The sequence below is a fragment of the Vipera berus genome (assembly GCF_964194415.1).
Source record: "Vipera berus genome assembly, chromosome: 9".
NCBI lineage: Eukaryota > Metazoa > Chordata > Lepidosauria > Squamata > Viperidae > Vipera > Vipera berus.
This window is the reverse complement of record NC_138212.1, coordinates 1,693,313-1,720,492: the sequence shown is the minus strand read 5'-3', so window position 1 is coordinate 1,720,492 and position 27,180 is coordinate 1,693,313. Positions and strand designations below refer to the sequence as shown.

At 51.1% G+C, this 27,180-nt stretch overlaps 1 protein-coding gene across 1 annotated transcript; it reads left to right on the top strand.

Annotated features, from left to right (window-relative positions):
- The first annotated feature begins 3,803 nt into the window (after positions 1 to 3,803).
- On the top strand, positions 3,804 to 16,608 carry PPP5C (protein phosphatase 5 catalytic subunit). Its single transcript, XM_081334417.1, has 13 exons — positions 3,804 to 3,969; positions 7,318 to 7,559; positions 8,228 to 8,375; positions 9,051 to 9,172; positions 9,676 to 9,741; positions 11,066 to 11,164; positions 12,156 to 12,261; positions 13,141 to 13,283; positions 13,440 to 13,527; positions 14,168 to 14,208; positions 15,379 to 15,557; positions 15,993 to 16,074; positions 16,390 to 16,608. The coding sequence occupies exons 1-13, from the start codon at positions 3,837 to 3,839 to the stop codon at positions 16,450 to 16,452; spliced, it is 1,512 nt and encodes a 503-aa protein (XP_081190543.1). The 5' UTR covers positions 3,804 to 3,836; the 3' UTR covers positions 16,453 to 16,608.
- Positions 16,609 to 27,180: the final 10,572 nt, after the last annotated feature.

The following is a 27,180-nucleotide window of genomic DNA, read 5'->3' as shown; positions in this document are numbered from 1 at the left end:
CTTTTGTCTCTGTGTGTTGTGTTTTTGACCTCGGAGGAGTCGAGAATAACGAGCGCCAGCAACAGAGACCTCTTTGGGGGACAGGTGGGAGGAGAGGAAAAAGCAGAAGTCACCTTTGTTGAAGCGGTTTACAAAAGCGGGCGTCCTCAACGTACCCCCATATTGGAGCCATCATTCTGTGGCTAAGCCAGGTGCTTGTTAAAGTGAGTTGCACCTGATTTGATGACGTAAGAGCAAGGACCCACCTTCAGTCACTTCTTGCAGTGCTGCTGTACCTTTGAACCATCGCTAAGTGGCAGTCCTCCGCTTTACGACCGCAATGGAAGCCAAAAATTTCTGCGGCTACGTGAGACAATTGTTCAATGACTTTTGCCCCCTTTCCGGCCACAGTTGTTAAGTGAATCACTGCAGTTGTTAAGTTAGGAACAAGGTTGTTAAGTGAACCTTGGCTTCCCCATTGACTTGGTTGGTCAGAAGGTCTCATGTGGCCCCGGGACACTGCGACTGTCATAAATAAGAGCCGGTTGCCAAGCATCCAAACTTTGAGCACCTGGGATGCTGCCACGGTGGTAAGTGTGAAAAACGGTCCTAAGTCACTTTTTCAGTGCCATTGTAATTTTGAATGGTCACTAACAAACTGGGAAGTGAAAGTACTTGTAGGTGGAATGGCTGCAAGGTTGCTTTTAAAAATGAGAAGCGTTACTGTGTTAATCAGAAGGCTCTCTGGAAATAACCTGCCTTATAATTCCGTAAAGCTCATTCTGAAGTCCACCTTCTTGAAGGCCCGGACTTGACGGCAGGCAAGGCCCCAGGTACGTCGCAAAATTCGGCCAAGCCTGTTTGCTCACGGACAGCTCTCTCCATCCGTGGTTGAACTTCTGAGCATCACAGAAAGCTGCAAACATTGGCGCTTCCGTGGAGCTGATGAGAACACAACCCCAGCCGAATATCTGCTTCGACTTCACCCAGCAGAAGGTCCGAGTGGGGGTGATGGATTGGTAAGAGTTGAAAAGTGTCCCACGCAAAGAAGAGAGCAATCTGGAGGCCGGATCCCGCTCCCTTCCTGCACCGTCTTGTCTTCCCAGCAACAAGGCAGAAGTAGCGTCACCAGGAATCGCTGCGCGTCAATGCATGATATGATGATGGCGGTGATCCTTTCTAACCATCTCAATATGCAGAGAGGATGGCAAGCTTCAATGTCCAGGGAATCAAACAGCCAAATCTGCTTTTTTAGTGTTTTATCCCCACCCAGTGGTAGCAAAGCAAAAATGCAGGCAATTTAAGTCACCCCTTCAGAGAAACTGAATTCCTATAGTCGAATTTAACAATCAAAACTGAGTCCAAAATTTCAGTTGTTAAGCGAGACATTTGCTAAGTGAGTTTTGCCCCATTTTACCACTTTTCTCACCATGGTGGTTAAGTGAATCCCTGCAGTTGATAAGTTGGCAAACTGGTTGCTAAATGAACCTGGCTTTGCTCGTCTGAAGGTCACAAAAGGGGATCGTGGGATCTTGGGACACAGCAACCGTCTTAAATGTGAGTCAGTTGCCCAGCATTTCAATTTTGATCACGTGACCCTGGGGATGTCGCAGCGGTCATAGGTCTGAGAAAAACAGTCATAAATCACATTTCTCAGTGCCGTTTGTAACTTTGAATGGTCACTAAACAGACTGTCAAGGACCACCTGTAGTGGGAGTGAAGTGAGTTCACTAAAGAAATAAACATCAGTATTTCCCTTTTTTTTCCTGCACAGAAGATGGAATACACAATAATAACTACCTTTCTCTGCCCCCCCCCCCGCCCCTAAGTCCTACAACAGGGGTCTTCAAACTTGCCCTTTTATGACTTGTGGACTTCAGCTCCCAGAATTCCTCAGCCAGCGTGCCTGGCTGAGGAATTCTGGGAGTTGAAGTCCACAAGTCATAAAAGGGCCAAGTTTGAAGACCCCTGTCCTACAACGTTGAAATAGAGAAAACAAATTCTCCAACTGTCAAATACTTCGGACTTTAAGTCACCTGAAAGCTACTCAACATCACTTCTGACTAACGGTCACCAGATGTGACAAAGTGATAGGGAAGATTAAAAAAAACCACATTGAAATATAGTCAGGTTGCATGGAAGTTAGTTCCTATACATTGGTTCACTGTCCATGAGGCCCTGTATGTATATGGTCTTAAATATGAGATCCATTCAATTTACAAGGGTTGGGAACTGAGGAAGCCCAGCATAAAATGCTCAAAAGACACGTCACCCACTTGAGCAGCTTGTTCTAAGAGAAAGTGAGCCAATTAAAACTTCCTGAAAAGAAAAGACATGGATACCCCACATTTTCACCCCAATTTACTGAGCTCCCTTTTAACAGTGGTGACTTGAAAAGCTAAAAGAAAATAGGGAGGATTGCCAGTTTCTAAAGCAGTCTACTTGAAAGATCTAGAAGAATTCAGGGGTGAAAAAGCAGATCCAACGTTGTCTTTTACATTATTATTATTATTATTATTATTATTATTATTATTATTATTATTATTATTATTATTATTATTATTATTATTATTATTATTATTAGTATACCGCCCTTCTCCCGGAGGACTCAGGGCGGTGAACAGGGCAATACATATTAAAAAACAAGATACAAAAATTAAAAACGATTAAACAAATGCCCATGAATAAGTTAAAACACATTAAAAAATAGATTAAAACAGATTAATACAACCCAACCCCATCCCATCAGGCCAGGCCAGCTTGTTCGAAAAGGTAGGTTTTGAGATCGCACCGGAAGGAGCGGAGGTCAGGCGCCATTCGGAGCTCAACCGGAAGATGGTTCCATAAATCCGGCGCGCCCACAGAGAACGCATGCCACAGAATATTTAAATATAGATTTGGGTGCGATCCAAGAAATTGCCACCCTTTCTTGCGATCCAAGAAATTGCCGCCCAAGCTGGAAAAATTGGAAATGCTAATAAAAATGAAGAATGAAGAGAAAGCAGCAAGAACGGAGAAATAATATGGCTGTCTAAAGCAACGTTTTTTTCAAACTTGGCCACTGGAAGATGAGTGGACTTCAACTCATAGCTGGCTGGGGAATTCTGGGAGTTGAAGTCCACTCATCTTCCAGTGGCCAAGTTTGAAAAAAAAACTTCTACTTTAGGAAATTGCACAAATGTCATTCCTTTCCTTTTGTCAACCATGCTTTCATGGCTTAGCATAACATTAACCAGCCAATCATGGTTTAGTGAACCAATCATGGCTTAGCTCGCTTAACTCTACTAGAAAGAACAACCTGACCGGGAATTATCGCCTGCAGGTGATCCTGGCTAATCCTCGTCCTTACCATTAATACTTACCGCTCCTTTCTCATTTGACACCTTTCCTATAGATAACCCAACATTGCAAGCCACGCCCAACTACACGAGGAGGCCCCGCCCCCTTCGGCAGGTGCGGAGGATTTCTGATGCGCCAATCGCATCCGCTCTTACTCCTCCGTCATACCACGGCAGCCAATCCGGACTCCCGGAACAGCCCCGCCCCCGTCCTAAACGGCTGCCCTATCCCCAGGCTTGCTCTGCCTTTTAAGCGGCGCTCTAGCCCGCGAGGGAGGAAACGCTTTTTTTCTCTGGTAACCCCCCCCCCGCGCTGAAGAGCGAAGCGGGGCTTGTGCGCATGGGCGGCACGCGCCATAGCCCCGCCCGCCGCTGACGCTTCCGCAGCAGGCTCCTCCCCCCCGCGCTTTTCCCGCTAAGCGGAGCTTTGCGACGGGCGGGCTTGACGGCTGCTGGGTTCCCCCCCCCTTGCCCCCCGTGGCTGGTTGTCAGGGCGCCTCGCTTTACGGCCCGGCGGCGATGGCGGAGGGCGAGCGGGCGGAGAACGGCAACGGGGGCGGAGGCAGCGCCGAGCGGCCGCCGCAGGAAGGGGAGCCGGGGGCGCTGGAGCGAGCCGAAGCCCTCAAGACGCAGGCGAACGATTACTTCAAAGGTAGCCGGGAGGGAGGGAGGGAGGGAGGGAGGGAGGAGGCGGGGGGCGGGGCTGGGGAAAGGGTGGAGCCTGCGGGGCGGGGCCAAAGGTGGGGAGGGGAGGAGCCTCCTGCTGGGCGGGGCCAAAGGCCAATAGAATAGAATAAGATAATAGCTGTATTGCCACTTTGAAGGTACACTGATCAGCATACATTAAAAGGAAATTCGGTTGCATGCAAGCTTCCTCGCGGACTGGGATGGACTCCATGCCCCATCGTCCCCTGCCGGCATGGTGTGTGATGGGTTTTGTAGTCCGACCCCATACCTCCTGCTCGCCCTTGGAGACTTGAGACTGTTGCCCCTCCTCATCCTTTCTTTCTTTTTTTTTTTTGGTGTAGCCCTCGTGGCTGATGGGCCTTGCAGCCCAGGTGGTGTTCTCCATCCCTGGGGCAGGCGGGGACTGCAACTCCCATCCGACTGGAGCAGGAGGCAAACAAGGCTGGGTGTCGGAGGGGCCAGGGCCGGCTGACCTGGAGGAAAGGGCTTCCCACGCCCAGGCAGGGGGGTCCTGGACTTTGGAGGCCAGCGGGGAAAGCGCGAACCTCTTTTGGGGCCTGGCTGTGCACACATGATGGGGCTTTGACTTGGCTGCGAACGATGGGAAGAAGCCAGTGGGGAAGGGTCTTCCCTGTGAAAGGAGCCGCTTCGTTCAACTCCGGTCTTGGGCAGGCACAATGGACAGAGAAGAAGAGGGGTGACCCGATAGCCGGGTTCCAGGATTTGAGGGGCTGCCCCAAAGAGGAGGAAGGGGTCAAGCTCTTCTCCAAAGCACCAGAGGGCAGGACGAGAAACAGTGGTTGGAAACCGACCAAGGAGAGAAGCCACCTGGAATTAAGGAGAGACTTCCTGACAGTGAGGACAATCAACCAGCGGAACAGAAGTTGCCTCCAGAAATTGTGGGCGCTCCATCGCTGGAGGTTTTTAAGAAGAGACTGGACAGTCACTTGTCTGAGACAGTATAGGACAGGTTCTCCTGCTTGAGCAGGGGGCTGGACTAGAAGACCTCCAAGGTCCCTTCCAACTCTATGATTCTAAGCCCACCTATCTTAAAGCATGCTGGCTGGGGAATTCTGGGTGTTGAAGTCAGAGGGAGATCCAAGCTGGAATTAAGGAGAAAGTTTCTGACAGAACAATTAGCCAGTGGAATGACTGGCTCCCAGAAGTTGTCAGTTATCATTCAAGAGAAGGGGATGCTGGCTGGTACCCTGGTTTGTTAGCCCCTCTTTGCCTGAAATAGGAGTGGGCATGCAGTCTGAGGCTTAGGCCTACCTCCGAGCAGCCTTGATCTTATTTGGAGAATAACCTGTTCCTGTTTTGGTAGTTTTGTGGGTCACGAGGCGAGGAGACAACCTGGTTTGCTCCATCCTGGCCTGCAGCTGCCAACAGGCTCAGTAGAAGAGGAGAGAGCGTTCCTGGCTTGGGTATTCCAGGGGTTGAGGTCCACACATCTTAGCAAGTCCTTGCAGGACTGTAGGCCCTTCGGGGTAGGCCAAGTCAGAAAGCAGACACCACAATAACACCTGGGATTCTATTGTAGGGTTGTAGGGTTTAATCACAGAACTGTCAAGGACTGGCAGAGTCTGCCCACTCTTAATTAAGGTGGAGTTATTCTCATGTCTCCCCCTTTCCCTGGATTTCATTGACTTTTCCTCTCTTACAACTTGTTTACTCATTAGATAGGGAGGCCACTCAAAATCAGAGTGACAGAGCAACAGCTTACAATAAAAAAAACGTAATACTCTTATCTCTTGGGGATGCTGCTCAGAATTCTTGCACTCCTTCAACAACTTGATCTAGACCAGCAAGTTGAAATCGAACTGGACAAATTGGATTACGAGTTAAGAGCCAGCTTGACTTAGTGGTTAAAGTGCTGGCCTAGAAACCAGGAGACAGTGAGTCCTAGTTCCGCCTTAGGCATGAAAACTGACTGGGTGACCTCGTGCCAACCATGAGGCAATGGTGAGTTCTAGTCCTGTCTCAGGCAAGAAAGCCAATTGGGGTGACTCTGGGCCGATCACCAGGAGATGGTGAGTTCTAGCTCCACCTAAATCCATGAAAGCTGGCTGGGCGACTTTGGGCCAGTCACACGCACTTAGCTCAAGCCACCTCACAGGGTTGTTGCTAGGGGAAAAATAGGAGGACAAAGGAGTATTAAGTACGGTACGTTTCTCTGCCTTGAGTTACTTAGGATAAAAGTCAGACGATAATATAATAATTATCTCTGTTGATTGCAGGCAAGCAAGGGAGCCTAAAGCACTCACAGTATGGCTAGTTGTCTGGGCACCCACTAGAATTATCTTTTTGGAGTGCAGTGATCCATCTGGAAAATTAGCACTTAAATCTGTTGTAATCAGCAATTTGCAGAGCTTTCTGAATGAACAGGGGGCCGGACCCACTGTTATTTTTTAGAGCAGGTTGCTTGGTTGGTAGGCTGGCTGAAACTGTCATTTTCCTATAGAGAGAAAGGTGTCTTCTCTTCTCTTCTAAAAACTGGAAAAAGTTGCCTGCAGAATCAGAAAGTAGCCATTGAATTCTACTTCTTTGCCTTTTGGGGACTCAACAGGAAGCAATCTCCTCTGAGTAGGCTCACAGGAACCCTTGTTCTTAGATTTCTAGTTGTTGTCCTTGAAAATTAATTGCTAATGGTGGATTTCTCTGCTTTCTTGTTGATCGAGTGCTTAATTTTTGCCCCCGGGTTGTCTTGAAGTTGGTTATTAAACAGTTCGGGCTGCCAGAATGTGGCTGTCTGTTAACCCTTGCCAGGGGCGGCTTTTTCTGTCCTCTTAGTTATTATCTCATTCTGGCTCTCGTGGATCCTTGTTGTGTAACACAGGAACTTTGTCTCTACAACAATGTGCTTCTTTTTGCTTTTCCCCCCCCCTGACACCCGTGGTGCTGTGGGATTTGGAGAGGAGAGTTCATGACAAAATCCACGGCACCGAAAACATTCTAAAAAGGCAGTCAGCACTGGGTAGATATAGTGTTCCATTAGCTGAGGTTTTGCTTCAAGGGTGGGGATCATAAATAGGGCAAAATTTGTGGGGCTCTTGGTGCTCCCTCAGCTGGGTGCTTTCCTTGCAGACGTTTCGTTACCCAACTAGGTAACATCATCAGTGCTCGAAGGGAGGGGAGTTTTCTCTCGTTTTAAGAAGCTGAAGAGTAAACAACCAATTATGGAATGACTTGGACGACTCCCTCCAACCCTGACAGCCACCAGTATATAAAATGAGAGCAAGCCAGAGAGAGAGAGAGAGAGAGCGCAGTAGATCTGTCCTTTTCATGCCTTCTTCCTTTCTTCCCCCCCCCCCAGCGAAGGACTACGAGAACGCAGTCAAGTATTACTCCCAGGCCATTGAACTCAACCCCACCAACGCCATCTATTATGCCAACCGCAGCTTGGCCTACCTGCGGACGGAGTGCTATGGCTACGCCCTGGCCGACGCCACCAAGTCCATCGACTTGGACAAAAAATACATCAAGGGCTACTACCGCCGAGCGACCAGCAACATGGCCCTGGGGAAGTTCAAGGCGGCTCTGCGGGATTACGAGACGGTAAGGGAGAGAAATACAGGGAGGGTCCCAGAAGGGGTCGGAGCAGGTGTGTATCCCAGCCGTGGCCCACGGGGTGCCTGTGGCCCCGGAGAGCCGGCAATTGCAGCCCCACAAGATTGGAACCTTTTAACATGACACAGAGCCCTCAACTTGTAACCGCAGTGGCGCCGGAAATTTCTGTTGCTAATCGAGCCAGCTAATTGAATTTTTACCCCTTTCTGGCCACAGTTGTTAAATGAATCGCTGCAGTTATTAAGTTAGTCACAGTTGTTAAGATAGTCACACTGTTAAGTGATTCTGGCTTCCCCGTTGCTTGTCAGGTGGCCGCAAAAGGGGATCATGTGACCCCGGCACTCTGCAACCGTCACAAATACAAGCCAGTTGCCAAGTGTCCGAATTTTGATCACATTATCATGGGGCTGCCACAACGGTCATAAGTCTGGGGGGGGGGAAACCCGCTCCTAAGTCCCTTTTTTCAGTACCGGGGTAACTTGGAACAGTCACTCAATGATAAAGTTGAGGACCAGCTGCTACTTATGTACATATGCCACATATTTTATATGTGGCCCAAGGCCGTTCCTCTTTGCTGACCACAGCCCGAGGGGTCAGAGGCAGGAAAGTGATCCAGGCCTCTCCTTCCTCTGTCTTTTCTCCCCTGCCTGCCCCAGGTGGTCAAGGTGAAGCCGAACGATAAGGACGCCAAGATGAAGTATCAGGAATGCCACAAGATCGTGAAGCAGAAAGCCTTTGAGCGGGCCATTGCCAGCGACGAGCACAAGCGCTCCGTGGTCGACTCCCTGGACATCGAGAATATGAGTGAGTCAGGGCGGGGGGGAGGGGCTGTTCTCGGAAAATGTATCAGGGTCCCCTGGCCCTCCACGGAGGCTCCTCACGCCTCTTTTCAAAGACCTCTTGGGCTGCCAGCCACGAGGTTGTGCCCACCAACCCCGAGAGTGGAAACAAGAGAGGGGCTGAGTCGCCATCAGCAAAGTGGCAAAGAAGAGATGGAAGCCCAGTGGCCCAGCCTCATGGAATTTGGGGCGTAAATGCAGGGGTCTCCGACCTTGGCAACTTTAAGGCTTGTGGACTTCCCAGAATTCCCCAGCCAGCTATGCTGGGAATTGAAATCCACAAGTCTTAAAGTTGCTTGATGGCTGAGAATCTCCTGAGAGTCTTAAAAGTTACCTGGCTGGCTGAGGAATTCTGGGAGTTGACGTCCACCTCCCCCATATTAAAGTTGGCTGGCTGGCTGGCTGAGGAATTCTGGGGACTGAAGTCTCCAGGTCGTAAAGGTGCCCAGGTTGGGAGGTCCTTGTCTTAGATCTTACTGCTCAAGTGGAAACTTAAGAGAACAGCAGCAGATTTTGCTAGAAAGTCAACCCTGGTCCCCACGTGGTCACGGAAGGAGAGGCCTGGAAGCCTCCTGCTTGTCCCGGCTTTTCCTTGCCAGCTGCTCTGCTCACCTGCGTCCTTCTCTCCCCTTTTCTTCAGCCATTGAGGACGAGTACAGCGGCCCGAAGCTGGAGAACGGGAAGGTCACCTTGGAATTCATGAAGGAACTGATGCAGTGGTACAAGGATCAGAAGAAGCTGCACCGGAAATGTGCATATCAGGTAACTGACCCTCCCCCTCCCCTTCTGCAGGTAGCCCTCCACTTAACGACCTCATTTGTGACCCCAATTTCCATCATCGGTCAGTCCGGGCAGTCGTGAAACAAGTTGACCCCGTGACTCAATTTTGCAACCGTTTTCACCATGGCCGTTAAGCAAATTGCTACGAGGGTTAAGGAAATCCTGGAGCGAGTCCAGCTGGGAAGGCTGCGAATAATCGCGTAACTAGAAGGCTGCAAGAGTTGTAAATGCAAATTAAAATTGCAGTTGTATAAATTGCAATTATGTGACTCTGTGTGTGTGTGTGAGAGAGAGAGAGAGAGAGGGAGAGAATGAGAGAGAGAGAGAGAGTCGTAAGGGTGAGGATAGATGGTAAATTACTTTCCCCAAAGTTGCTGAGCACTGCCTGCATTGGGAAAGACCGCACTCTCCAGCCCGGATTGTTCCGTTCCTCTTTGCTACCTGTCTGCCTGCTTATTGGCAAATCCTCCTTTTTCCCCCCGCAGATTTTAGTGCAAGTGAAAGAGGTGCTATCAAAACTCCCCACCCTTGTAGAAACCACGTTAAAAGAGGTAAGGGCGTCTTTCTTACCCGGGATTGCTGCTTTGTATGTTTATTACTGTTGCATCCACCAACACAGCCTGCCAATTTTAAACTTGCAACTCGGGGTGGCACTCGCAGGGCTAAAGCAACAAAACAAAACATTGCACCCCCCCCCTCAAAAAAAATGGAAGGGGGAAAAAATACAATGAAAATTGAAAAAAAAATACACGCTACCCCATGATTCTTCCTTTATTCCTACTACTCGGAATATGAAGACTCCTTAGTCCAGCGTTTCTCAGTGTTGCCAGCCTGAAGGTGGATGGACTTCAATTCCCCAAATTGCCGAGCCTGCATGCTAATGAAATTGAAAATGGGTGGGACTTCCAACTTCACCCTGGCTAGGGAATTCTGGGAGTTGAAGTCCACTCATTTTCTAGTTGCCAACATGCTCTAATCCAGGGGTCTTCAAACTTGGCAACTAATACTTGTGGACTTCAACTCCTGGCTGGCTGAGGAATTCTGGGAGTTGAAGTCCACAAGCCTTGTCCTCTCTAATCACTCTCTGGTGACTTTTTTTACCTACCACAAACCAGCTCTTTTTTTGGTAAGAAAGCGGCACCTACAAATTACATATTAATATTTATATGTTACTCATATGTAAGGGTGTAGGTCTATAGGTATGTTGTGTATAGTGTGTTTTAAATGTGTGTTATGGGTGTGTACACTTTGAGAGCAAGCAACTAAATTTCATTTTTAATGTGTGCCATTGTGCCCACAGGAAAAAAATGACAATAAAGGTTATCTATACACACACACACACACACACACACGTTAGCTCCACTGGCACATCCCATTTCCACCTATTTTCTTTGAACTTGCTTACCTGTTCAACAAGCACATCCTACCAAGGGTCTTCTCAGTGCTAACAGAAATAATCATTCCCCCCCCCACTTTCCGAGGAACTAATTAACCTCTTAGGGCTGGTGACGGGGACCCTGTAATTAAGTGAGCTGGATCGGTGTCACCGCCACGCACAGGTGCGCCTGCTAAACCTGGCTCAGCTGATACAGGTGAGCGTCTCCTGAGCTTGTCCAATTCCACAGCTCTTATCTCCCTGAAATTGGGGTCATTTTCGTCTGACGAAGCAGAGCAGCACCTTTGATGTCTAATTGGAAGCGCCAAAGAGGCTTTTCCCGGGTCCCCTTATGAATTCGCTCGCGGCACCAAGTCTCCCTTGGCTTCATTTAGTCAGAGCACAAGAGGCGAAAAAAAATTATCCCGGTGATACAAGCATTCCTCTCTGACTCATCTTCATGACCTCTGCTGAGTCTTCTTCTCTCTCCTTTCATCTAGACGGAGAAGATTACTGTCTGTGGAGACACCCACGGGCAATACTATGACCTCCTGAATATATTCGAGCTGAACGGGCTGCCCTCGGAATACAATCCATATGTATCTTTTTTTGTGTGGGGGAAACTCGGTGGGGTGGCTGGGGGCTCTGTGGAGCGGTGTCTTCTGGGAGAGAAGAGCAGTTGTGGAGCTCCTGGGTCCGCCAGCCTGAATAGGATTTGGTGTATAGCCAAGACTTGGGATAGATGGGGTCAGCTGAAGCTACAGGATCCTTCCCCTTCCCCCCCCCCAATTACTGGGAGCCCTTCTCTGAATTTCTGGGTGTGCTGGGCAGTCTCTAGGATTCTCCAAACCAGGGGTGGGCAACCTTGGCTCTTTGATGACTCGTGGACTTCAACTCCCAGAATTCCTGAGCCAGCCATGCTGAGGGGAAAGGGAGAGGTCTCCAAGCTGAGCCAGGCTGGCTCAGGAATTCTGGGAGTTGAAGTCCACGAGTCATCGAAGAGCCACGGTTGCGTACCCCTGGTCCAGACGGTGCTCGGGGTTTTGCATTCAGACGTTCTTACAGAGCTTTTTGAAGCCATGTTGGGTACCAAATATTTCATAGCGGCTGAAAGATCTTTTTTCAAACTTGGCCACTTTAAGATGGGTGGACTTTTAACCCCTGCTGCCTGGGGAATTCTGGGCGTTGAAGTCCACCCTTGTTAAAACGGCCAAGTTTGAAAACACCGAGTTAAGAAGATTCCACAAGGCTTCCTGGTCGGCGGGATGGCTGGAATCTCCAAAAACGCAACCGGCTGGGGTTTTTCATGGCTCTTTCAGTTTTCCCCATGCGAAGTGGCTGGCATGACCTCAGCAGCTGGCCATCTTCTCAACTTGGTAGAATGTGGGGTTTGTTTTGGGGGCGGGGGGGATAAGAAGGAGCCTCCTGAGGCATGCGAGTGGGTCCAGAGAGGAGTGGGAAGGAAGGGGGAGGGAGGGAAGAAAGAGGAAATGAGGGAGGGAGGGAGGGAAGAGAGGAAGGAAGGAAGGGAAAGGAAAGGAAGATTTGCATTTCCCGTGTTATTTTCTTGAACAAGCTGCCCCACCTCAGCTATTCAACGGGGATTTTGTCGACCGCGGTTCCTTCTCGGTGGAGGTGATACTAACCCTGTTTGGTTTCAAGCTGCTCTATCCAGATCATTTCCACTTGCTCCGAGGTAAGCCTCTGAATCTCCAAAGGTTTTCAGGGAAAGGAGGGCTAGGAGGGGGGGCTACCTCCCCCCCCCATAACAGCCCCGTGCCCATTTTCTACAGCTTGTGTTGTTCATTGGCACATTTCAGTCATTCAGTGTCCACAGGCAATCCTCAACTTACAACCATTTCTTTAGTGGCCACTCAAAGTTACAACAGCACTGACCTACGACCAGTTTTTCCACTTAATGACAGTTGCCGCATCCCGCACAGTCAAGGGATTAAAACCCGGACCCTTGGCAACTGGCATGTACTTACGACGGTTGCACTGTCCCGGAGTCACGTGATCATCATTTGTGACCTTCCCAGCAGGCTTCCCGCAAGCAAAGTCAAAGAGGGAGGCCAGATTCGTTTAACGACCGCATGATTCACTTGAACAACTGCGGCAGAAAAGGTCGTAAAATGGGGCAGAGCTCGCTTAACAACTGCCTTGCCTATCAGTGGTCATTTTGGGCTCCTTTGCCCGGTCAGTAAGTCAAGGGCTACCTGTCCAGCCCCCATCTGGCCGGAGCTGGATGGGTTACTAACTGATCAACTGCAGGGATTCATTTTTAAGAACTATGGCAGGGGTCTTCGAACTTGGCCCTTTTACGACTTGTGGACTTCAACTCCCAGAATTCCTAAGGCACGCTGGCTGAGGCATTCTGGGATTTGAAGTCCACAAGTCATAAAAGGGTCAAGTTCGAAGACCCCTGAAGTATGGCGAGAAAGGTTGTCAAATGGGGCAAAGCTCGCTTGACCAACATCTCACTTTACAACAGAAAGTGTTGGGCTCCATAGTAGCCGTAAGTGGAGGACTCCCGGTATTCTGGGTCCTCTGCCTCCTGATTTCTCCTCTCCTTCAGGGAACCACGAAACGGACAACATGAACCAGATCTACGGCTTCGAAGGCGAAGTCAAAGCCAAGTACACGGCTCAGATGTTTGAGCTCTTCAGCGAAGTCTTCGAATGGCTGCCCCTGGTGCACTGCATCAACGGGAAGGTGTTGGTAAGGAGGCCGGGAGGCCGGGCCCGGGTCTGACGGACAAGGGCTGCCCTGGAAAAGAAAGAAAGCCGTGGGGGTCGTGAGCGCATGGTTGAAGCCTGGGTGACACGGGTGGTGGCCACCGTCTCTGACTTTAGGGCTCCTCTTCCCCCCCAACAGATAATGCACGGTGGACTCTTCAGCGAAGACGGTGTCATGTTAGACGATATCCGGAAGATTGAGAGGAATCGTCAACCTCCAGACTCAGGTGAGCAGATGTGATGGGGAATGTCCTCAGGTTGTCTAGCTGGATAAGGTGCGTCCTGCTCAGCTGGGCCTCCCCTTTGCCTAAAGAAAGAAACCTTTGGTCAACTTTCCCCAGCCCACCACCTTCCAGCCCCTTTGGACCTCCCTTCCCAAGTTGCCTGATCCTCACAAGGGATGGTCTTGTCCAGGGGTAGGCAACCTTGGCTCTTTGATGACTCGTGGACTTCAACTCCCAGAATTCCTGAGCCAGCTATGCTCAGGAATTCTGAGAGTTGAAGTCCACGAGTCATCAAAGAGCCAAGGTTGCCTACCCCTGGTCGTGTCCAAGATCTCTGGAGGTGGAGGAAGCCTTGAAACTGTATCCTAGGTGGTGTTTGTGGGTCCATATCTCCAGCCCCCTGTGCTTAGGGCTTTGCCTCCTCACCCTGTTAGCAGAAGCTGAGCTAGGTCAAAGTATCTCAAGATAGCTGCACGTTGAGGCTGCTGGGGAAGCCCATGGAATCCTGGATTCTTGGTAGAGGAGCACAACCCAAGTGAGATTCAGCAACCTGTTCTTGCCGAGGATGGTCCGCTAATGTTCTGTTTCGTGTTGTCTGCCTTCCTTGTTCTCTTCACTTGACCTCTTGTCTTCTCTTGGGCAGGTCCCATGTGTGACCTGTTGTGGTCAGATCCCCAACCCCAGGTGAGTCCGGCTTTGGCATCCCGAGTGTCCCTCAACTTAGGCTTCAGCTTTTGGCATTATCTGAGCCCTCCCTCATCCCTGGGAACCGGGCATGGCGTTGCACACGAATGTGAAACGTGAAAGACCAGGTCCACACATGGAAGTCCAATTAAACTGCTTTATTGCTCAGAGCCTGTGTGCAGCAATCTTCTCACCTAATGGTTAGCGCCAGCTTCAAGTTAGATAAGGCTCAACAGCAATCCGTGGAGATAGGACTTAGTCTGATTCTAGGCTGATGCCTCTTTTAACTCCACCCTCTTCCCCAAGTTCTACCATTCCTCCTACGGTCTGGTCTCTCTCCCCCGCACCCCCCCAAAAAAGCTTCTGATTCTCCAAGTTTAGGTGTGGTTCTTTCTTCAGCTGGCATTAATTAATTAAAAATTAATTTTTCAGCTGGCATTAATTAAAGGAGGTAGTTCTGGTTGGTGTGGATGGTTCATGATGCTGCGGGCTACTGTAGGGAGTGGAAAAAATGAACATGCTGTTAGAGATCCTACACACACACGCACACACACACACACACGGACAAATTTTAAGAGGAGGACTGAGATAAACCACTTCTCTACTTCTCCACCTCTGGGAACTTTTGCCACCATTTGAGAGGGTAAGATACTCTCGAAGGAGACGGTACAGGTAGTCCTTGAGTTATGACTATAACGGAGCCTGTCCATTATGGCCGTAACTCACGGCGGTTACAAACTCGAGTCACCCCATGTGACTGGCTGACTTCACAACCTTTTTTCTTTTGCTATTGATGTTAAACGGGTCATTCTGGCTGTTAAATGAGTCAAATGGTTGTTAAGCAAAGCCAGCTGGGAAAGTCGAGGATGGCCATTGCCTCACCCCGGCGTCCCGCACCCGTCATAAAACCAAGTTGGCAAGTGCCCAAGTACCGTTGGGGTACTGCTGTGAGCGCCGGTCGCCAGTCCCCGTTGTAACTTTGGTCACTAAACGAACGGTGGCAAGACGAGGATGAGATGGAAAAGGACCGGCCGGATCAGATTTGCCAGAGTTCGGCTGTTTGTGGCTCGCTCTGGTTGACCGGACTTTCTCTCTCTCTCTCTCTCTCTCTCTCTCTCTCTCTCTCTCTCTCTTTCTCTCTTTCTCTCTCTCTCTCACACACACACACAGAATGGCCGGTCGGTCAGTAAGCGGGGCGTCAGCTGCCAGTTTGGCCCGGACGTCACGAAGAGTTTCCTGGAAAGCAACCAGCTCGACTACATCATCCGGAGCCACGAGGTGAAGGCCGAGGGCTACGAGGTGGCCCACGAGGGGAAGTGCGTCACGGTCTTCTCGGCCCCCAACTACTGGTGAGCCTGGGGCAGGGAAGCGGTGGGACCCCCCTCAGGTGGGTTCCGGAGGAGGAGAGCTGGGCCGTGGGAAGCCCCCTTCCCCAAACGGAACAATTTCTGTCTTTGCACATGGGTGGGGGATCTTTACGGGGGGGATCTCTTGCCAAAAAAAAAGTCATTGGCACCTTCGCTGCTTAGCTGAACGCCCTTCCCTGGAGGGGGGGGAGGAAAAAGCCCACCCCCCACCACGTGCAGGTAGGCCTTAACTCACAGCTGTTCATTTAGTGGCTGTCTGAAGTTACAACGGCACTGGAAATGGTGGCTCGCGGTTGTTTTCCACAGGGTGTCATTGGTGGGAGGGGGGAGAAAGTGGCTTCCCGGGGTCTTCCTGCTCTTCCAGCTGTTTTGAGAACAGCTGGGCAACCTCTTTCCCCCCCATCGCTCTCATGCCAGTGACCAGATGGGCAATAAGGGGGCCTACATCCATTTGCAAGGCTCAGACCTGCGGCCGGAGTTCCACCAGTTCACAGCAGTGGTGAGTCTGGGCTTCTGGGGCGAGGGGGGGGGCTGGCGCTCCGGGGTCCCTGCGCTGGGGGTCTTGGGCATCTGGCGGAGGCAGCCCGAGGGGGGGCAGAAAGTGGGTGGATTCACTGAGTTTCCTTTCTTTTTTCCTTCCTTCCTCCCTCCCTCCCTCGTCCATCTCTCATTTTCCTTCCTTCCTTCCTCCCTCTCTCCTTCTCTTTTCCTCCCTCCCTCCCTCTTTCCTTCTTTTTATTCCTCCTTCCCTCTTTTTCCTTCCTTCTTTCCTTTTCTCTCTACTCCTCCCTTCTCTCCTTCCTCCCTCCCTCAGCCTCATCCGAACATTAAGCCAATGGTTTACGCCAACTCGCTGCTGCAGCTCGGGATGCTATAAGCTGCCTTCCGCCTCTGCTGACCGCCCCCCCCCCCGCCAGACCGCCTGGAGGTCCACTCGCCGGGCAGCGACCGTGATTTGATTTTTATTTCTTTTTATCATTTCTCCTGACATCAGCCTTCACTACGGAGCAGGATTGTGTGCTGCAGACGGGGTGGGTGGGGGGGACGGGACGGGGCAGGGCGGCCGAGGGATGGGGGGGAGGGGCAAGCCGAAAACTTACGTGGCAGGGTTGAGGGAGGAGAGTCCCTTTCCTCAAAAAGCAGGTGGGAACCCCCCCCCGGGGGGGAGTTTCTTTTCTTGCACTTGCTAACCTGGAGTGCAAGGAAACAGCGGTTGGAGCGTCGGAAACAAAGGGTTTTTTTAAAAAAAAAATATATATTTTGGAAGACTGTATTTATTCCCTATTCTCTCAGTGGTTGTTGTCGTTTTTCTTTCCATAGCCCTCCCCTCCTTCTTCTCCCTGCTGCTGCACAGCCGAGAAAGGAGAGCTGGAGGGGAAAGTGGGGGGGGGGCTTTCTTATGAGCCAGCGTGGCGTCTCCCTTGTCACCAAAAGTCTCCAGATTGGGAGTTTTCCTCTACCCTCCTCGCCTTCCTTCCTCTGCTGAGCGTCCGTTGGAGCCGAAATTCAGCTGATAGGATCCGAGCTGGGGCAGCCAAAGACCCAGGGGGGGGGGCGTTCCAGAGAGGAACACGGGGGTGAAAGGGCCATCTCTCACCCACCCACCCACATTAAGTTTTCTTCATCCATGGGTCAGTGTTTCCCAACCTCGGCAACCTTAAGATGGTGGGACTTCAACTCCCAGGATTCCCCAGCCATCTTAAGGTTGTTGAGGTTGAGAAACACTCAGCCATCCTGGCAGAGAGGAAGGAAGGGACCAGGCCTCAGTTACATCCACAATACTGACCAACAGCTTTCCCTGCATCCTTGGTGGGGGCCGGGGGGGGGCTGATGCATCCTTGGCCTTGCTTACAACCCCCCCCCCCTTGCAGGTTAATGCTGGGCTTGGGTGATGGAGGACAGCCTGGCAGAAGCCGAGGACCATCTGCCTCTCCTTCCATCCCATCCCTCTCTTTGGAAAATAAATCGAGCCGGCTTTGATTCTTCTCCAGGTCTTCATGGAATGAGATCTTCCCCCAATGCAGGTCTGGCCCCCTGATTTCCGGAGACCCCTCCTCTCTCCTGAAGAGAGACCCCTCCTTCTTAGCTATCCTGATGGATCCAGGGTCACCCCACTTAGCCTGGCCGGGGTCCCCAAATGCTAGAGGACTCTCTTTGGCCCCCTCTCAGGGATGGTCTGGAGTGATGGGAGTCTGGGACATTTGGTGTCTCGGGATGGTGGAGCTTCTGCGATTCCCGGTTTTTGCAGCTTGGAAATCTTGACGACTTTTGTTTCTTTGGAGAGAGAAAGAAAACACACACATTCAAAACAAACAACAGGGACACACAGAGACACACATCCCTTTCTTTGCCCTGGGGCGGTAGTGGAGACAAAGCCATCTGCTCACCCGGTAGATGGTATCCCTTCCTTCCTTCCTTCCTTCCTTCCTTCCTTCCTTCCTTCCTTCCTTCCTTCCTTCCTTCCTTCCTTCCTTCCTTCCTTCCTTCCTTCCTTTTAGAGTCCTTCCTTCCTTCCTTCCTTCCTTCCTTCCTTCCTTCCTCCCATTTAGAGTCCTTCCTTCCTTCCTTCCTTCCTTCCTTCCTTCCTTCCTTCCTTCCTTCCTTCCTTCCTGTTTATGGAGTTCTTCCCAGTTTATAGTTCCTTCCTTCCCTCCCTCCCTTCCATTTTGAGTCCCTTCCTTCCTTCCTTCCTTCCTGTACATGGAGTCCTTCCTCCTGGTTTACACTTCCTTCCTTCCTTCGTTCCTTCCTCCCTCCAAGTTCTCTTCCTCCGAAGCCTGTGACAAAAGAGGGGGCCTTGGGGGAAATCACAGAACTGGGAATGGGGACAGACCCCCCACCACCACCCTACCCCTGCTCACTCTTGCCTTGGGAGTTGTAGTCCTTTCGGCTTATTTTATTTTTTTTGTGGCTGAGAAGAGAAGCAAATAGATGACAAGCACTTTGGTGTTGTATTTTTTTCCCCCCCATGCTGACTCTGGAGGGTTTTTATAAACATGCAGGATTTCTTTGCCACTCGCCCTCCTACCTACTGAGCTATTTTACTGTCTGTAATTAAACCAGAGATGTTAAAATAAAATAACTATTGAAAGATTGACCAGCTTGGTATCAAACTCTCTTTCTCTTCCAAAAGATTCAATCCGCTCGGCTGCTTGAAGATGGGTGGACTTCAACTCCCAGAATGCTGTGGCTTGGGGTTCTGTGTGACTCCAGTCTTAGGTCATTGCTTATTTCTAAGCTAGGTCCTATAATCTGATTTCTATGTACCTGGCGTACAGGTTGAACTGCAATTCCCAGAATTCTTAGTGGAGTCTGCCAAAATGTTGATTGGTGGAGAGTTCTGGGCGGAGCATCAGAGCTGCCAATGGGAGTGGAAAAAGCTGATGGAAACACTGCCACCTTCTGGTGAAAAAAAAACTTGCTACCTTACCCAACCCAAAAATAGCCCCTTTGATGCACTGCCACCTCAGTCCTCATTTACTGACCATAATGGGGACCAGGAACTCAGTCGTTAAGCAAAGCAGTAGGGAGGGGCAACATGACTGAGCTTATGATCCAACTTCAGCTTTCCTTCACTCTACAGACCCTGAAAGGGTCTAAATGCACGGATTGGTCACAAAGTTATTTTTTCACCACTGTTGCAGCTGTCAGTGGTCACTAAATGAGGCCATCACTAAACCAGGAGTGGCTGTATAAAAGGGGGGGGGAGAAAACCTGCAATGAAATTCAGTGTAGTTTACCCAAGACTTTGAGGGTATCTAAAGAGTACTAATTTGAATCAAAAGGGGGGGACGTTTCAAGAAAGAGAAAACTGGAAGATACAGTTAGTCCTCAACTTAGCAGCAGTCCACTTAGAGACTGGTTGAAAGTTACAACAGCACTGAAAAAAGTGACTTATGGCCGTTTTTCTCCAGTTACAACCTTTGCAGCATTCTCCTGATCATGAGATGGTCCATACTTAAGACCGTTGCTGTGTGCCAAGGTCACGCGATCCCCTTTTCTGACCTTCTGACAAGCCAAATTCACTTAACAACCAAGTTACTAACATAGCAACTGCAGTGATTCACTTAACAACTGTGGCAAGGAAGGTCGTAAAATGGGGGAAAAGTCACCTAACAATTAACAAAAAGTTTGGGCTCAGTTGTCATAAGATGAGGACTACCTCTACAGGCAAATATTTGGTGCTCCCCCCTCCCCTTTTCAGGGGAGGGGGCAAGGGGAGGGGGCAACCCAGAAGGATGCCTCCATAGAGGAAGGAAGTGTTTGCACCACAACAAAAGGGGACATGAAAAAACAGGCTTATATCGGAGTGAAAACTAGATTAAACTTTTTTTTGGGGGGGGGAGGAAACAGATTGACTTGCCCAGACAAGATTCCCACAATGTTTTTGCTCGGATCCGCAGCATCATTTGGCTGCAGGCTGGAGCCTTGTTTATTCCTGAGCCGCTGGAATGGGATGCGGGGGGGGGGGGCTGGGGGGGTTGCCAAAAGAGCAGGGCAGCAACCTTGAGCCCCCTTGGCAGGGAAGGGGGCTCCCACCAAGCCCCCAATGGGGTTGATTTCTGCTCCTTTTGGTTCCCCCTTTCCTTTTGGGCAGGTGTGGATGGGAATTCTTTCGTGGTCCTCTCCTCCTCCTCCTCCTATTCCAGAAATCTCACTCGAGCATCATCTGCCTGGAGACGCATCTCTGGTGGAACTGGTTTCCCAGCCCAGATTTTTTTCTCAGGGACATGCCAACCCTTTCCCCCCCTCCCCTCCCCACAACAATTTTCACTTGGAAAACCCTCCCACGCTACGGGGCACTTCTCCCTTCCTCCGTTCGTTCGGAGCAGGGAGTTTTGAGGAGGAGAAAGTTGAGTTTTTCCTGCATGCCTGCCTGCCGTTTTCTGGCTGATTGGGATTCCCAGCCAGCTAAGAGTTAATTCCATCTCAAGAGGGTGGGGTGGGGGGCTTAAAAAACCCCTCCTCTTTGTTTTGGCAAGAGGGGGGGACTCTCTTCCTAGCGCCAAAGCCTCATGGAAGCCCACCCACCTCCTTTATCCACCCTAACAAAGGGACTTTATGAGGGCTGCTGCAGGCCAGGCTTTCTGGTGGGCCTTAAACCAACAGAGAAGGGCTGATGGGGGTGGGGGGTGGTGTCTTTAGGGAGGGGAGCCCTTGGCCTCCTTGGGTTGAACTTCTCTCTCTTTGTAAGATGATAATGGACTCACTTTTTCCCTCCACTGCCAAGGGACCAGGCATCTCCCAACTACCCCGTCTGTATCTAGAATTTCCTTTATTTTATTTTATTTTCTGATTTCCAAGTTTGGAGAAAAGGAAAGGAAAGGAAAGGAAATGGAGGATGCTGGTGATAATTTTCTCCAAGGAGAAATGTGCTCCAAATTTCCAAAGATAATTGAACCATCACACTTTGCCCTTTTTTGCCACAAAAAAGTTTTCAGTTGATGGACGGGGCTTTGAGAATAGTTTAGGACAGGAGCCCCCCCCTTTTGGGCACCAGGGATCGGTTCTGTAGAGAGAGGTTTTTCCGGGAGGGGGCTTGGTTTTGGGTGCTGCCTCCATCCCTCGGATGGGGCTTTGCATGTTTGTGCGGACCGGTTGCTGGCATGCTGTGGGCCCGGTACCGGTCCACGAACCGGGGGTTGGGGACTCCTGGACTAGGACACATTAAAGGGGCTCCTTTAAAAAAAAAGTTGGGCACTCCTCGTCTGTCAAACATTTAATGATGGTTTGAAGTTGTGAGGCCTTGAAAAAAGTGACTTATGACCTGTCCTCGAAGTCATGACCGTCGCACCGCTCCTCTAGTCATGGGATTGCAATTCAGGCACTTGCCAACCAGCTTGCATTCACGATGGCTGCAGCTCCTTGCGGTTGCGCAATTGTGATATGCATCCTTCCCAGCCATATTTGCAACAAGCAAAGTCAAGTGCAGAAGCTGGATTCGCTTAAGGACTGTGTGACTCACTTAACAGCTGTGGTCAAAGTGCCTGCAGAAATCAGGTCTGGTCACCAGATGATTCACTTAACAACCGCATTGCTTAGCGACCAAAATTCCACTCCCAGTTGTGGTAAGTCAAGCAGTAACCTCAGAGAGATGCTAAAGGCTGTGGAACTGAGAAGCTATTCAAAAGCGGGGGCTATTTGAAGGATTTGGTCAGGTTTTGAAGTTAGGGCGAGAGGGGACCTCCAAGGACATGTAGTCCACCCTGATAAAGAGTCACGGTGGGCCACATGTAGTCCTCTCCAACCTTTTGTTTATTGATCGTTACAGTCAACAAACGGTTCTCCTTTACAACAAAAGGAAGTTATTGCCATTTTTCACACTTACAACCGTTGCAGCATCTTTGTGGTCACGTGATCAAAATTCAGACACTTGGCCACTGATTCATATTTATGACAGTCCTGTGATCCCCCTTTTGCAGCCTTCTGACAAGCAAAGTCAAGGGGGAAGCCAGATTCACTTAACAACTGGCTTACTAACTTAGCACTTCAGTGATTCACTTCACAAATGTGGGGAGGAAGGTCGTACAATGGGGCAAAGCTCCCTTAACAAATTTCTCCCCCAGCAAGAGAGACATTGGGCTCCATTGCGGTCGTAAGTTGAGGACTACCCCTCGTTGAAGCCGCCAGGTGTTTCTTTGACTGCCTGGAGTGGAAGGGAGCGGGGGTCCCGGGGTCCCCCAAAAGTAGGGGGGTGGGGGGCTCTGCCGGGCTTCCTCGGGCACCCAGCAGAGCCGAGCCCGGCCCCTGCCCTCCCGGGATGGACGCAGCCCCCCTCCGAGCACCGCCCGCCCCCCCCAGCCCCGGTCCGCCGGCGGGGGACGATGGGCGTTGTCGTCCCACCCCCGCCACCCCCGTCCCCAGAAGCCTGCCAAGCAGGGAGAGGCCGGCGGCCCCCGCACGTGCCCCGGGCGGGGCGGGGCGGGCCGGGCGAGGCTGGGGGGGCACCGGCCCCGCCTCCCGCGGCTGGCAGCCTGGCAGAGCCGCAGCGCCCGTCCCGTCGAGCCGCCGCCGCCGCCGCTTTATGCCCCGCGATCGGCCGGCCCAGGAGGGCTGCCTCGCCGGCCCCGGGCAGGAGGGCTCGCCCCGCCGCGACCATGAGGCTGCGCTCGCCCGGACTGCTGCTTCTGCTGCTCCAGGTGCGGCTCCAGGTGAGCGATCCTGCGTCCGTCGGTGCCGTCCGGGCTGGGTTGGGGAGGACTCCCGGCCCCATGGTCCACGGCCCGCCGGGCCGAGGCAGCGCACCCCGAATGTGCTGCGTCTCTGCAGCCGGGAGATGCGCGGCGCAGCTGGAGCGCCCGGGGGCGACGCTTTGCAGACCCGGAGAGCTTCCCGGCAGAAGCTTCGCTCGGTGCGGTTTCTGGCTTCGTTTACGCGCGAGTTTAACTGCTACTCGTTTACTCCCCCTCCGCAAAAGAAAAAGTCGGAGTTGTGAGGCGGAAGATTTCCTTTCTTCTCTCGCCGACCCCTCCCCACGTAGCTTCTCAGAAGTCCCGGGGCAGAGGAAGACCCTCTGGAGACCCGGTTTGTTTGGGGGTGGGGGAGGCTAGGCTAAAAGAGGGCTAACAGTTTGCGGGAAGCCGGTCCGGAGTTCGGTGAGTTCGGACTTTCCCATAAAGCGATAGGAAATCCCCCTTGGACGTGGGGATTTGGGATTAAATCCGAGACCCGCGTTATGTGTGAATGCGGCCGCTTAGCTCGGGGTCGCCCTGGCGGGCAGCCTGGGAGCTGCCCGGGTTTTCTTTGCTCTGGCGCCGGAAAGCTTCCGTTTTTTATTTCATTTTATTCAGATCTTGCCGCTCTTTCAGTACAAAGCCATTGCTGGCCCCCCAAACTCTTCCGCTACGCCCCCCCCCGATCAACCCTAAACTTTTAGAGGACCCTCTTGGGACCCTCGTTATTTAACAACTGCGAGGCTGGAAACCTGGTGCGGACGTGCGGCTGGGATGCGGCCCCTCCTGCCTTGCAGGCTGCAGAGAGTGGGAGTCTTTTTCCCCAGGGCCCCCGTTTCCTCCCCACCTCCACCAAAGCAGCTCTAGTGAAACTCCAGAGACCTCCCCGTCTTTCTCCCTGGGGGGGACAAGCAAGGTGTGGCTTAGTTTCTCAGTGCAGGCAGGCAAGCCAGCTAGCGGCAGTGTGGGGGGGGGGCTTTGGCAGCTGATATGCCCCACCCAGGAACAGCTGTCTTTCCAGATGTGGGGGGGGGTGAGGAGCCACCCCACTCGGGAGACAAGGTGCCACCGGGCCCTGTGGGAGCTTCAAAAGTGGGGTTTAAAGTAGGGGTGTCCAAGCTAGACCACTCTAAGACCTGTGGACTTCAACGCCCAGAATTCCCCAGCCAGCAGTTGCTTGCGTTTTTTTCTTTTCTTTTCTCTTTAATTCCCTTCTCTCTTCTTCTCTATCATTCACTTTCTCCTTCTGTTTTCCATTTTCCTTGTTCCTTCTTCTCCTTGTTCCCTTCTCCTCCCTCCCTCCCTCCCTCTCTTCTCCTCCCTTCCTCCCACCCTCCTTTTTTCTTTCTTTCTTTCTTTCTGTCTCTTTTCTTTCCTTCCTGCCTCCCTTCCCTCCCTCCCTCCCTCCCACAGAGAGTGACACACAGCATCAAGGATCCCTCTGAACATACCGAGAGTGCATTTCCTGCCAGCAACCAAGTACAAGCCATGAATCCTAGTGTGAAAGGCTTTGAGAGTAAACATTCCATGAGGATCTGAGCCTCAGTCTTCCCTTTCTTTCATCTCTCTTGATTCCTCTGAGCATGGACAAAGAGATTGTGTTTGCTTGCCAGGGATGAGGCCAGTAAATTGAAGCTGCCGTGGAATTTGCACCTGGAAATGTCAAAGAGTATTAAAATGAGAGGAAAAGCTTTGTATGAGAACAAACTTGGCTAGAAGGCTCTCTAAGGCAGGGGTCTTCAAACTTGGCCCTTTTATGACTTGTGGACTTCAACTCCCAGAATTCCTCAGCCAGGCACGCTGGCTGAGGAATTCTGGGAGTTGAAGTCCACAAGTCATAAAAGGGCCAAGTTTGAAGACCCCTGCTCTAAGGACCTCTGTGCTCAGAAAACTCACAACACTCATTATACACTGGTGGCTAAGGGTGGGACAAAGCACTCTGCCCATGTTCAGGGGCACTCTTTCTACTGTTACTCTGACAGTGGAGGCTGGCCATTCAGAGGGACTCTTAAGGAGAAATGGGCTTTTTACTGTGTTTGTTTTTAAGTATTTTTTTTTCTTACATGTTGTTCTGAGTCAGCTTGGAAGGGAGCAGCATAAGAACTTCAGCAGTCAACCAGTCAATCATTTAATAAATAAACTCTGGGCAAGAAGCCACTGGAAGGCTTCCGCTGACTTCAATATTCTAATTGTTTCCTGCCTAACTCTTTTATTGCTTTTAACCTTCCAATTGTTTTACCCTCCTACTGATGACGTTGTAAGGCACTTGATCGTGAGATGGGCGGCCTATAAATTTATTAAATAAATTTAATCCATCAGCTCAATACGTGAATACATTTCCTTAATAAATAAATCCATTTAATAACTAGAACGCATTCCCCACCGTGGTGGTGAGGCGGAAGTGAGCCGTGCCTCTTTCCTAAAAAGAAGGGGGCACCCCACCATTATGAGCATGCCGGGGCTGAGTTTGGGGGGGGGACAAGGGGCGCCAGGTTAGAGATGGAGATTCCCTTCTATCTATTGCTCCTCTTCTTCTTCTTCTTCCTTCTTTCTTCTTTCTTCTCTCGCAGACTCACATCGCTCCACAGCTCATATCTGTCTCTGCCCCTTTCAGGTCTCGGAGGCCATGGGCGTCTTTGAACTGCAGGTCCGCTTGGCCCGGAACGAGAAGGGGGTCCTGGCGGACGGACGATGCTGCCGGGGTGGGCAGGAGCCGCCGTGCCCCGTGGCCGAGCCTTGCCACACCTTCTTCCGGGTCTGCCTCAAGGAGTACCAGCTGCGGGCACACCCAGGGGGACCGTGCGTGCTGGGGGCTGCCACCACCCCTGTTTTGGGGGGCAACCTCTTCTCAGCCCTCCTCCAGAAGCCCTCGGACCGGGCTGGGACGATGGTGATCCCTTTCGACTTTGCCTGGCCGGTAAAATGCTTTTCTTTTCTTCTTTTTGTCCTCCTTTTTTTTGGGGGGGGGCTGCAGGAGAGTTAACTATAAGATTCTCACAACTCTGGGTCTTGCAGCTCCCAGGACTATAAACCTGCCAAGATTACAGGTAGTCCTTGGTTTACGACCACAGCAGAGCCCAGGCTTTCCGTTGCTAAGCAAGACAGTTGTGAAGTGAGCTTTGCTCCACTTTTAAGACCTTCCTTGCTGCGGGTGTTTAGTTGGTAACACGGCCATTAGGCGAATCTGGGCGAGGATCTGTTCATAAATCACATTTTTCAGTGACGTCGTGACATTGGTCGCTAAACGAACATTTGCAAGTCGAGGAAGGCATCTCTGCAAAACCCAGAAGAAGCTGTGACTCATTTAACAACCGCCTGGGTTAGCAGTGGCAGTTCTGGTTCTAACTGTGGTCGTTGGGGGGGGGAGCACAAAGGGAGGCTCAGCTAATCTCAATGTACACATAGTTGTACTTTGACAATAAAGGTTCATTTCATTTCGTTAGTTGGGAATTACCTGTAAAGCTGCATCCCCCAAACCCCCAACTGCTGAGATTGAGAAATCCTGGATTAGAACCTAGATTACAGGGGAAGGCAACCTCGGCTCTTTTATGACTCGTGGATTTCAACTCTTTTTATGACTCGTGGAGTTGAAGTCCACGAGTCATAAAAGAGCCGAGGTTGCCTGCCCCTGACCTAGAAAAAGATGCGCAGATTGGGAAAAGCCATGGAGAAGAAATTAATATTGCAGCCGCTTTGTGCAGAGACAGCTTCATCCAATTTATCACTAGAGCAAGATTCAAAATCTGTTCTGGTTTGCCCAGGGGGAAAAAGATGACACAATACACCCCAGTTCCCGCACACACACCTCACAACGCCCCCCCTTCTTCTCTGCCAGAGCATCTGGGTCTCACTCTGCAGGAAGACCCCATTTAAACCTCATTTCCATCCTCCTTCCATCTCTTCATCCTAGATCCAAAGCAGGCTCTGCACTTGGCAGCCTGCTTTTTTGCACAGAGGTTAATTCCGGATTTCTTGCCGATTTGCACAGAGTTTCCCGTTCAGATTCTGAAAATGCCGGATTGCAGATCTGAACCGCCCACCAAATTGGAGTAATGTGCTTAAATCCGTTTTGTGCAGTGCTAGATATGGGGCGGGGGGAGATAAACAACAGAGGGGAGAGAGAAGAGAAGGACTTGGGTGACGTAATAGCAGTATTCCAGTATTTGAGGGGCTGCCACAAAGAAGAGAGGGGTCACATTATTCTCCAAAGCCCCTGAAAGGCAGGACAAGAAGCAACGGATGGAAACTAATCAAGGAGAGAAGCAACCTGGAACTAAGGAGAAACTTCCTGACAGTGAGGACAATTAACCAGTGGAACAGCTTGCCTCCAGAGATCGTGGGCGCTCCATCACTGGAGGTTTTTAAGAAGAGGCTGGACAGCCATTTGTCAGAAATGGTATAGTATCTCCTGCTTGAACAGGGGGTTGGACTAC